Below are 12,387 nucleotides of genomic sequence, written 5' to 3'. Positions count from 1 at the left end.
CCGTGAGATTAACTGCCTCTGAAAACCCACCAGAGAGTCAGCTATGGGTTGGTTCTGACTCTGTGGTTGTCAGTAACAACGGTGCTGAGTTGAGGGTGGGTGGGAAGATTTTTTTATTCCCAAAGAAAACTGAAGCACTTAAATGACCATTAAACCCAAGCCTTAACTGCCCTAGAGAACAGCTTTCGAAGCAAGATGACCCCACTCCTCTGGACGCACACTGCAGCGTCGCCTGCTCTGGAGAGGCCAAAGTGGAGGAAGTGATGTGAGGGTCCCATAGTGCACTGGGTCCTCTGGAGTCAGGGCTCTGCAGTCAGTGTGGAAGGGTCTGTCTGTGGCTTTGGGTTAATTCTGTTTAAAATGGCAGATACTGTTTTTTCTTTATCTCCCAGGATGGACCTCTCTGAGCTAAATTCCTCTCTCTAACCATCAGACCGGGACCTCTAGGCTCCTGGAACTTGGCATGTGATGCCTGTGTGTTAGCTCAAGTCAACCACGGTCTGACATTAATGACCTTTTTGTATTGTTTTTCCCATTCTGGCTGCAGGATTTAGGTCGGTTCCTCTCAAGAACGGGTACAGTGAAGACATGGAACTGGCATCCCTCCTGGTTTTCTGTGAAATGAGACCAGTCCTGGTGAGTGGATGGAGTGCTGTCTTCCAGGGATGGGAATGGTGAGCGGGAAAGCTGGGCCTGGTAAGCTTGAGCCTCGGCCTGAGACATCCTAACAGAATTCCCAGAGGTCCTTCTCCATTTTCCCCTCCAGAAGGCTCTCCAGTTCTGCGAGCAGTAGGCTCTGTAGGTGGAAGGACTCCTAGTTTCATCTCGGTGAGAACCCAGTTGGACAGTGTTTTCCTGGGTATGTGCCTTCTTCCTGGGCAGTGGTCCCAGGCCATACGAAGAGGGTCTAATCTTCCCCATGAAGGAAATGTCTGAATCTTAACTTCCTATAGCAGGTGACGCACCCCTCTGCTCCTGGAGGAGCCATCCTCCTTGGTCCTTGCTGCCAGTTTATTAGAAAGGGATGTGATGATACCTTGTTGACTGACCAGTCTGGTAGACTTAGGGGGAAATAACTGGATTATTAAAGATGAGATACAGTTACTCAAGACAGTGGGTCAAGAACCCAGTAGCAAGATGTGAGCAGTACTGATCAGTAGATGAATAGAATAGATGGTCATAGGAAATCTGGCTATTTGTACCGTTCTCGCAGGGCTCTGAACAGATTCTAATTCAGAATAGCTCAATTATGATCGATAAGAGCAATGCACGTGGTTGCCCAGCAACCATATCTACTGCCTGTTGGATTCAGACAGGGGTAGCAACGATGAGCCGTCAGCATGGTTCTCCTTCCCAGTACAAAAGCTCTGCGTCATTTCAGTTATCTTACACTTCAAAGGGCTGACCTGTGCTTGACCAGTGCCCCCAGGTAGGTGTGGTGTTTTCTGGATGGAGAAAAAAGTCCCAGTCGTGTTTGTTCTCTGGAGGATTACTGCACAGTTATTGGGAGTGGTTTATTTGGCAACTTCCAGAATAGAGTCGAGACCCTCTGAAGTGGCAGGCAAATGCTAGGGATGTGATGGATTTTTAACCGCAGCAAAAACTGATAGAGAACTTTAGACTTTTTCTGCATAACTATTTGCCTTACATGCAATTTTTGCAAACTTGGTAAGTTTTTTTACCTCAAAGCATTTTAGGAGCATCACAGTGCTTCTAAAGAGGGGACAAAAATAATGAAAGATGTACTGTGACAGTTAGTCTAAAAGAACTAAGGAACCCTGAGACCAGAAGAACTGGATGGTGCCCAGCTCCCACTGCTGGTCACCCTCAAAGGGCTGATTACAGTGGAAGATCCTCAACAGATTGGAGGGAAAATTTGGAAGGAAATGAAAAGATTAAAAAGACCAGGTTTTCTGATATGGTAGAGGCTAATGGATCTCCTGAGTCACCCCCACTCAACTTGTAGCCAAACAGTGGAACTATCGTTCCCTATGAGTGAACCAGTAACATTGGGAGACACTTGTTCCTTAGAATACCCAGTACTTATAAGGTCAGAAGAGCAGCTTTTTTCCAAGGATACAGTCCTGACGGGTAAGGGTAAGAGGATTGATGGAGCTGAGACTAGCAAGGAGGAAGTGGGAGAAGTGTGAGAGGACTCGGAGTCTCACCATTATGTTATAATACAGGATGCATGTGGATGAAAAACAATCTCCTTTCACTCAGATTACAGTACAAGCAAGCAAAGCAGGACACAGAGACACAAGACACAGTCACTGGGCCCAAACATACCATGTCCCACACCCAGCCAGGGACAGCCAGCTAAATTCAGCCTCAAAAGATCAAGGAGCTCTCCAGTGAAAAAAATTTTAAATGCTAGTGGTTCAGACTCAGAAAATGAATATAATGCTTATGTTTGAAAAGTCTGTCGCCTGCATCTGAAAGGCATGGCCCAAAAGCCACCTTCTCTCCAGGGCAACTGAGGCCGTCCATCCATCCTTGATGGGATGGCCCAAGTCTACTTAGTCACCTCTTTAGAAGGAACTGCGTACTTTCCAATATAGCAGTTAATGACGCTGGTTTGAGGGTGGTAAGTTCATTAAGAGAGTTAAGCCTGAATATATTTTTTGCAAATGGTAAGAAACGAAAACACAGCTCAGAGTCTGTGGAAAGTGTCCTGTAATTAGGGGCGTTGATAAAATTATTTAGGTCTTTTTCCTCCCCTTCCAAATCCTTCTTAGATGTGTGTCTTCCTTCCTCCCTTCCTATTGGTGTAATAATAATACTACAAATATTATTTGCATCTTTTTTTCACTTTGCATTTGTGACACTGTGGTGCGGATAATTCTATCTGGGACAATGCAGCCGCATCCCTGGCTTTGAACTACTAGGTGTCAGTAGCATCCCCTCATCAGTGAAACCCACCTCCGGAGATTGTCAGATCATCCCTGAGAACTGCTGCCTTCAAGTGAGATGAGATCCAAATTGCATTCATTGGTCTAATCTTCCTTAGCATTTAAATGGCTGCAGACTCTTCTATTAAATGAGTGGACCCTAGATTAGCCATTCCCCTGGAGTTGGGCATATTGATGGGATTCTTTTACAAGGAAGGCTGTCCTGACTTAGCTTCCAGGGCCCTCCTTCTCCTCCTCTGAGTCAGAATCAGTGGGATCAGTTAGTTTAATGAGATGGTAGAATGGCAACATCTGAGCTTCATTGGAAGCTTGGGATAGGCAGGCAAGGCGGCCTTCTGCTCAGTGGACCAGGAGAGGGAAGCCTCGCTTCTCTGACACACACCCCTTTGCAGACACTTCAGAGAAAAATGTGAGAAAACTGGCTTCAGGTGGTGAGAAGAGAGTGTCTGACTACTACCCTGTGTCGCTGTCACAAACAACCTGGCAACATTAGAAAGAATTTCTATCATTAGGCATCCCTGGTGGCCGAAGAAAACAATCTCAGAGAAAATTGTGCTTACCCAGATCCGACTTCTTGGTGAGGGAAGCTTAATGCTTTGGCGGTTGTTGGCAACTCTACCTTAGGGAGGGTGTGAGCGTGTAGGGAGTGGGGGGCGTTGAATGTGGTTCCAACCGGAACCTCCACTTTCACTCTCTGCTTTCAGAAATGTTTGAGTGGAGGATTTGCGTTTGTGTGCTTCTCAGCTCAGCTGCTGCCTGTAGAAATGTCATCTAATTTCACATTTGTCTGGGGGTTCTGGCCATTCCTGGAGGTCTCCCAGGAACCACGCTGCCTTATGTTTGGACAGTCTGGGTTCCTTTAGCTCTACAGCAGGGTCACACTCCGCTTTCATCAGGACTGTGTTCCTGGGGTGCCACGGAGGCTCAGCACAGACCTGCCCCTGCCATAACTGATCCGGTCGAGGCCCAGATGGTGATGACTCACAGGTCACTTGCTGAGATTGCCTGTGAAGTGTCACAGGATTGTCAGCCAATACTTGCCACCCCTTCTCGTGGAGGAATGTACGTGGCACAGTGACTCTCTCAGTCTCTAGTCCTTGACGTGGCGAGCTGTCGCTATGCTCTGTGGAGTTCATGGCACTGCATCACCTACTCTTTCTCACTTGAGAGTGTCCACAGGACACACTGTGGTCCAGTCAGGCCTGACGGCGACCCCCCATCAGATTTCTGAGGCTGTAAATCTAAGGGAGGAGACGCCCACCTTTCCCCTGAGGAGCAGCTGGCGGATTAAACCACCAGCCGTTTGGTGAGCAGACCAAACACGTTTATACTCTGCCCACCAGGACTCCTGAAGAAGTAGGTGAGGAAGAGATGTTCCCTGAAGCCAAAGACGCACCGTCACTATGAGCACCATGACTAAAAAAGCCTTTGAATTGTGGTGGTGGCGAAGAGAAGAGCGTTGAATCCTACAGACGCCTAAAGCAAAACCCAATCTGCCTTGGAGGAAACGCAACAGAGAGTCTCCCTATAAACAAGGATAGTGACACCTTGCCTCACAACCTTGGGGACGTTGTCAGAATTCCTTGGAAAAAGACATCATGCTGAAAACCAGAGGGTCAGCAAGAAAGAGGAAGATTCTCAACGAGCTGGATTGGTGCAGGGACTCGGAGCATGGCGGAGACGTAGGGCCGGCGCAGTCCAGGGAGGGTCTGATCTCACCAGGGGTCGGTGTGGGCTTTCCAGCACCATCATCATCATCTCTTTGTGTATGCTATTTTATGGTTGGCTCCCTGTGCCTGTTCGCAGGCTCACACATGGCGTCCCGCATTTCCCCAGGTGCTGTATGACTGAGAACAAGCCCGAGGCCGCCCCTAGCAGGCGGATGCTTGCCCGTTCCTTGGCCAGGTGTCCACTGATGGATGGCTAAGCTGGTTGCAGTTTTAAACTATAAATAATGATTGTTGTCACGTAACTTAACAGTGTTGTGATTAAAAATGATATCCTGAGGCTAGATATTTAGTAATGGGGAAAACAGATCAAAGGGACAGAAGAGCTGGGTTTTTCAGGGTTTGGGTTTTTTTAATGCATGACAATTACTTTTCAGAGAATAAGTAATTTCGTATAAGTTGATGTATTTATTGTGCCCGTTACTGCCATTCATTGATAAGGGCCCTCTATTCCAATACCAACTGGTGAAGTTGAGGACAGTTTTGTAGATGAGTATGCTGTTGTTGTTAGGTGCCATCGAGTCAAGTAAGGTTCATAGCAACCCTCTGAAGAACACACCTGAACCCTGTCCTATCCTGTGCCAGCCTCACAGATTGGCACACCTGTGAGGAGGTAGTGGTTATGTGCCTTCAAGTCACCAGTGACTCCTAGCGACCCTTATGTACAATAGCTCTGAAGCCTGCCCTGTCCTGAGCCAGTCTCACTGCCCCAGTCACCAAGTCAATCCATCTCATCTGGGGTCTCCCCCTCCTGCGCTGTCCCTCCAGCCTTCCGAGCATGATGTCCTTCTCCAAGGATCAGTCCATCCCGGCCACATGCCTGAAGTATATGAGACGGAGCTGCAAAATCCTAGCCTCCATCTTGAATATCCACCTTTATCACCAGGTGAGCTGCCCCTGGACGGACCGAGCGTCATACCTGCTAAGTGCAGCTAAGGCTCACGGGGCCTAGAGGGATGACCAGGATGCTGAAGTTTCTTTGGAGCAGGGCTCCCGCCCATGTTTTTAGAACCCCGTAGGACCAGAACAGGGGAGCTCTGTACTCTGGAGCTGAGCCGATCCTGGTTTCCAGGGTTGGCATGATTTCCTCATTCCTGGGGAGACTCAAGGCACAGACAGGCTCTCCTTGCACCTCAACAGCTTGCTCCAGGTTTTCAAGTCTGTCCAGTGTTGCTGGCCCCAGTGACAAGAAACTGGTGGGCCTTCCACCTAAGACCCAGCATGACCACCGAACGGACAGAGCTGTGAGCATGCCAGCTAACACACGACTACGGAGCAACGAGCAGAAGCAAGATCAGGCGAACACCAGGTACAGGGAGTGAAAACAGAGCCGCTGGGCACCTCAGCTGAGATCCCTGGCAAACGAGGCCCAAGAACTTCCAAGACTATCCAAGCGAAATGCTGGAAAAGGTACTCGTGATGGAAGAAGTCCCGCTGTTTAGATCCCAGGACCAGGCTGTAATTATTGTATGTAGTACGGAGTCCAGGTTTTTTGCCTTCCAGTTACATTTCTTGAATTTAAAAATTGAGACCCTCAACAAAGAGGATGACCTGTGAAAGATGTTGTGACCCAAAAATGAGGGGGGAGAAACCTCTCCAGATCTAGAGCAAAACAACCTTGAGTTAGAAACCGAAACAGCAGACTCGGGTCCGATGCAGACGACCCAGTAACCAGCCAGGGAACCCACAGTGGAGCAGGAGGGGCGGAGCTGGCACTGGAACAGCTAAATGAGGAAAGGGTTCCTGGGATTTACCGAGTTCCGGGTAAGTGAATGGAAAGCGCACCCCCACAGCCTAGTCAGGGCTTCAGACATCTGTAGGAATTCCAACAGCAAGTACAAAACCAAACTAAGTTTAACTACGTAGACTACAGATTGGTCTTCGCATTGGGCTTGTCATCTTGAGCCCTGGAACCCAGAAGATGGAAGCATTCCGTGAGGACACTGACCACGGCGGCCCTGGGGAAGGTGCAGCAGCCACGTGCTCCGGACATACGGCTAGGAGCGGCTATCCCCTGGGGAGGGTGAGAAGTGAAGGAGAGCCTCAACCGGGTAGATCAACACCATGACTGCAGCAGCGGGCTCGAGCTTGTCAGAGGTGGTGAGGACGGCACAGGAGTGGACAGGGTCGACAGCACCTAACAACCATAACAGTTTTTAACATTGGTCCTAAAGGTTCATTCCACGGTGGAACATAATAGGACAGTGACTAAGAGAAGAGTGGATAGGTAATGAACACTGCAGTGGAACAGATGAGGGGAAGAACTGTCTGAAAGGAAGGCATGATTCAGCATTTCTATGTTTGACAATCTGGAGTGGAGGGAGGGGGGGAATGGAGAAGGGAGGAAAACACAACAATGAATGAATGAAAACCCAATCTTTCTGTAAACTTTTGCTAAATCACAATTAAAAAAATAAACCCAACAAAATATTCATTGCCAAGAAATAATAGGAAAATGAAATCTCATCTGATGCAGCACTCTCCTAGGTCTACACCCTGGATCAGTCAGAGCCAGGACATGGACAGAGAGACACGCACCCATTTCCTGACAGCATTATTTGCAATAGTGAAAGGATGGAAAACAACCTAAGCGTCCAGCAGCAGGTGAGTGGATAAGCAGCAGTGGTCCACAGCATTAGTCGGCTCTGTGGAGTCAGCTACAGTCATGGCAGCTCCAGGGCCCACCGCACGAGACTGGCCGTCGTCACGGTCTGGCTGCTGTACTGAGTCCAAGCGGACAGTGCAATACTACACGAAGTTAAAGATTAACAACAGCGTCTTAGAAGCACCTCATAACATCAGTTAACCTGGAGGACATTATGCCGAGTGAAATTAGTCACAAAAGGACAAGTGCTGAACAGTGCAGACGACTCAAACTGCTACTCTGAAAATTTCAAGAAAAGGTTCTTCACTCACAGAAACCTCCTCTGAGGGTAATCAGGGATAGGAGGGGAAGGGAAACGGCTAATATTAACAGGGATGAAGGGTGAGACGACAGCCAGCCAGGGAAGGTCGGCTCAGAAGGACCCTGCAAAGGAATACACTGGGAGGAGCCCACGAGTTAAAGGCAAGAGAGGTAAATATTCTTCGGACACGTTGTACTAACACCTCACGAGGGCACGCACAGGTGGAGGGAAGCCGGACTACAGGGGGAAGGAGAATGGGCCTGCACTCATGAACGTGTACGTGTGACACATTCTGTGTGCTGCACGTCCTTCTGTGAGTCGAGGAACAGGGAACAAAGCCATGGAAACCTCTCAACCATAACAAAAGACCCGTGGGAATGAGAGGCTGGGGCTCAAGAGTCTGGGAGTGCCGCAGGGTTGACTGGGGTAACATGGTCCACATGGACGATGATCAGTTCCTACTTTGGTGAATAGTGGCCAGGTCTTAAAATTGAACAGACATAGGTGTCTGTTTGGCACAAAGGAGGAGGAAGAAAATCAAAGACACATGGAGACAGTACAGAGAACTCGTGGAGCTCTCGGACTCCTGCCTCCGTGACCCTCACACCAGAAGACCTGGATGGTGCCCAGCTGCGACTGTTCAAGGAACCACAATACACGGCCTTGGCTAGAAATGGTAAAAATGTGGTGCAAAATTCAATAGAAAGTCAAAGTTTTCAAACCTCTGAGGCTGTGGTCCTTGTTATTAGATGCCATCGAGCTGAATGCAACTCCTGGTCACCCTAACCCGGCCAGCCTCAGCATCTCTGACGTACTTACAGTCACCCTGTCATCCCACCTGCCTGACAGTTTTCATCTCTTTGCCGACCTTCACCTTTTCCAAGGACCTGTCCTTCCTAACCGCACGCCCCAAGTGTGTGAGCTGAAGCTCTGACATCCCTGCCTCTAAGGAGCGTCCTTTAAGTCATCTCACAGCTCAACTTTGGGCCAAACAGTAGTCTTGTGTGTGAAAAAAATAGCACCTGGGAGGTACAGACTCCCCAGAACAACCAACTAGAGGAGATCAAAGGGCAGAATTTGCTCAAGGAGAAAGTTAAGAAAAGGAGCTACAGCCGGAAGGAGAAATGGAAACCGTTTATATAGGAAAGAAGTGGGAACAGTATGGTTACATTGTAGGGACTGTAGATAATATTGTCAATCAAAATAAGTATGAATTGTTGATTGGAAAACCAATTTGTTCTTTCAACCAAATCACAGCTGTTGTTAAGTAATGTCAAGTCATAGATGACTCATAGCAACCCTATGAACGAAAGACCTGAACACTTGTATAACTTTCATCATTTCTCAAAGTTCATAGAGATTCCTGGGGCAAGCTATTTTAGAAGTGGTTGCTACTGCTGCTTCCAAGCCTATTTTAATCTGGGAGCTCCACTGAACACTGTCCACCAGGGATAACCATTATCCTATTTGGCACACCAGTGCTATACACCACTTAGAAGAATGGCCAAAACCAAAACCAGGCCTGAGGGCTGCAGATTAAAGTCACCCACCTTTGGCTTGGTAGCGTAACTTTCTATCCACTGAGTTTTTTTAAAACGTTTAAGTGAGGAAAAGAATGTACGAGATAGTTAATAAATGTAAAATCAACATAATTCACTTCAGTGACTCCATTATTTGTTGCTGTGTCCCTTAGAGTCAGAAATGACCCACAGCTGACCCTCTGGCAGGTTTTCAGAGGCAGTTAATCATATGGGAGGAGACTGCCAGCCTTCTCCCGGGAAGCAGCTGGTGGATTCGAACTGCATGCCTTTGGGATTGCAGTGCAGCTTCTTACCAGTAGGCCATCAGGCTCCTTCATGATTCATTTAGAAGGACATCACTGTTTTTAACACCATAACGAGGCCTTTTGTAGCAGACCTTCCCAATGTAGTAAGTCTTGGTGATGTCTAAGGGTTTAGGAGACTAAGCGACCTGCCTCCCAACCACCTGTCTTTGCCCTGCATCATACTGCTCTTGCCCGCATTTGCTGCTTGGAGCCTTGGGGATAAGGGTGAGAAGGTGAATGTGGACCAACGACAGTGTGAAGTGATTGCCAGGCAGCACCAGGGGACAATGCATTGGTCACTTCCATGTTGTACAATACATCAGTGTTTGAATAAGTAATAAGCAACATCCTTCTATCAGCATAAATAACTGCGAGTTTATCTTTGGTTAAAACAGGCGCTTAGAGAATCCCAGGTGCATTGTGCTAATATTTTGTGTGCGTTATTGTTTGACTCCACCAGCTGCCCTTCAGGGGAAGGATGGGCAGTTTCCTCCCATGAAGATACACACAGCAGCCTCCGGATGGAGAAACTGAGTCCAGGGTGGTGGGCGGGGAAGCCCCTGGGTGGGACGCGCCTCCTGGGGCGCGTGCGCAGTGCAGTTGGTTTGGTCAGTGTGCTCACCAGGGTCTATGCCATGTCTTCTGACCCTCCAGGAGAGCGAGGAGGAGCTTTACTCATCCTGTCGCCAGCTGCGGAGGCGGCAGGAGGAGCTCAACAACCAGCTCTTCCTATACGACACTCACCAGAACTTGCGCAATGCGAACCGGGATGCCCTGGTGAAAGAGTTCAATGTCAACGAGAACCAGCTGCAGCTGTACCAGGAGAGGTGCAACCGCAGGTGAGTGGCCCTTCTCCCCCAGCCCTGCACAGCGGGGTCTCGGCCAGCACCAGGCACCTGGGGCCAGGCTTCTGAGTCGCACCGCCCACAGTCACTTGTCATGGAAGAGCTGCCTCGGCCAGCAGACCTATATGACCCATTGGCATTCGCACCAAAGCTCTCCTCCGCCAGCTGGTTCAGAGCTATTCTGTTCTCAGGAGAAGAGGGGATGGGTCTTTACAGCCAGAACCACTCCCTGGGCAGGCCCCTCACCTTTCATCTCATGCTGTGTGAAGCAGGAGTTGAGTGGGGCCCACCCCCCCCCAGTGAGGTTGAAGCCTCTAAGTCCCTGGAAGTCGCTGCCTCTTCCTCAGGGGACCTGCTGGATTTGAACTGCCAGAGTGGCATGGCCTTTGGGTTAACAGCGCATCTCCCTACACCAGTCACAGTGGGCTGTAAGCCTTGTCTCGTGGAACCCTGGTGGCACAGTGGTTAGGCACTTACTGCCCAAAAGCTTGATAGCTCAAAAGTTAACAGGCCCTCCGTGGGACAAAGATGTGGCAGTCTGCTCCGGTTGGAAACCCCACGAGTTGACCTCGGTCCTGCAGGGGCGCTGTGAGCTGGGGGTGGGCTGCGTTTGAGTCACCTCTGCTCCCTCTGCAAGTCCACCGGCCATTCCCAGCAGGACACTTCAGGGTACTGGTGGCGAGGAATGATGGCTGTCGCCACCCCTAGTCCTAGAGCACGTGCAAGGATGTGCTGGTTATGTTGCCGGCACGCACTGGGCAGCAGTGAGGGACACCTCATGCCCTGCCAGGCAGTCCCATGCAGTGAAGAATCAGCCCCGACAGAAACCCCAAGATGATGCCCAGGTTAGAAACGCAGTGCTGAGTTCCCGAGTTTACTCTCATCACCTACCCTTTCATCTCCTGTGTCCGTGGACAGTGCAGCGGCTCAGCCCTTGGCTGGTAATCCAGAGGCTGACAGTTTGAACTCACCTAGAGGTACCTCAGAAGAAAGGCCTGGCAGTCTGTTTCTAAAAGTCACAGAAGCCCCGTGGAGCAGACTTACTCTGCTCACGTGGGGTCACCTGGGAGTTGGCATACACTCCACAAGCACCTGGTTTTAACTCCATCCTCCCAATTAGAAATGACCCCATTTTAGCAGTAAGGAAACTGGGGCCCAAAGAACTTAACTCTCTTGCCAGGACTCGGCACTGTGCCGTCCACCAGGGACGCCCTTCGGATGGCTGGGCCGGGAGTGGGGGGAGAGCTCGGCGCTGCCTGCCTCTTGCGCGTCTTGGTGATGATCTGATCTGTTGTGTTTCAGGTTGAGAGAGAAGAGAGTCAGCAACAGCAGGTTCTATTCATAGAAGCTGGGGCCTGCGTGTAAGGGTGTGGTGTGCGCACGCGTGTGAGTGTGCACACAGTGAGTGTGCAAGAGTGTACTCAGACTGCGGAAAGACGCTGATCGGAGTCACCCTCTCCCAAGCCTGCCGTCAGGATGACCTGTGCAGCCGACGCCCAGCCGGCAGTTTTGGGCCGACCTCCCGCCACGCCATCTTTGCCATCGCGGACTTTGTTAATTTATATTCCCTGTAGGAGCCCGAGGGAGGGTCCCTAAAACGTGCGGCTTGTTTGGGGCCTTTCATGTTCTAAACCTCATTGAATAAAAGCAGTGAAGGCCTCAGTCAGCCCTGTCTCCTGTGCCCACGCTGTGTGCTGTGGTGAAGCGGTCGTCAGGTGAGACCCTCTGAACAGTCGGGCTGAACCCTGCCCGGTCCTGCACAGTCCTCTCAATCTCGGACATGCCCGAGCCCGCTATGACAGTCACTGTGTCGTCCACCTCGGTCAGGGTCTTCCCCTTTTCCTCTAAATCCTGCCCCTTGCCCAGCAGGAAGAGCACACTCATTAGATTCTAAAAATGTTTTTTTTGCTAATTTACTTCCACACTCAGGCCGTCGGACTCCACAGGGACCTCAAGGGGACCCCTGCCCCAGGCCAGTAGGCTGAGCTCAGAGCACTTACACAATGGCCACTGGCAGGCAGACTGGCTCCTGGGCGCGCCTCCCGTGTGCGCCCGTCACAGCGTGCCGGTGGACAGGCAGGCCATTAAGACAATTCCTAAACGCCTTCTGCACAGCTTAATTGGCACTTGCCGACAAGTTGTTGGGGAGGGCGGGGTGGAAATCTTGGAGCC

At 50.1% G+C, this 12,387-nt stretch overlaps 1 protein-coding gene across 1 annotated transcript in view; it reads left to right on the top strand.

The window, feature by feature from the left end:
* Positions 1-11,560, top strand: part of PLCG2 (phospholipase C, gamma 2 (phosphatidylinositol-specific)) — a 135,789-nt gene extending 124,229 nt beyond the window's left edge. Inside the window, 3 exon segments of the mRNA XM_006888806.1 lie at positions 548-636; positions 10,025-10,209; positions 11,518-11,560. Of these exon segments, the coding sequence (XP_006888868.1) occupies positions 548-636; positions 10,025-10,209; positions 11,518-11,560 (317 nt within the window).
* Positions 11,561-12,387: the final 827 nt, after the last annotated feature.

Source organism: Elephantulus edwardii, unplaced genomic scaffold (genome assembly GCF_000299155.1).
Source record: "Elephantulus edwardii isolate Elephantulus edwardi_28Jun2011 unplaced genomic scaffold, EleEdw1.0 scaffold00072, whole genome shotgun sequence".
Taxonomy (NCBI): domain Eukaryota; kingdom Metazoa; phylum Chordata; class Mammalia; order Macroscelidea; family Macroscelididae; genus Elephantulus; species Elephantulus edwardii.
This window is presented reverse-complemented; position numbering and strand designations above follow the sequence as displayed.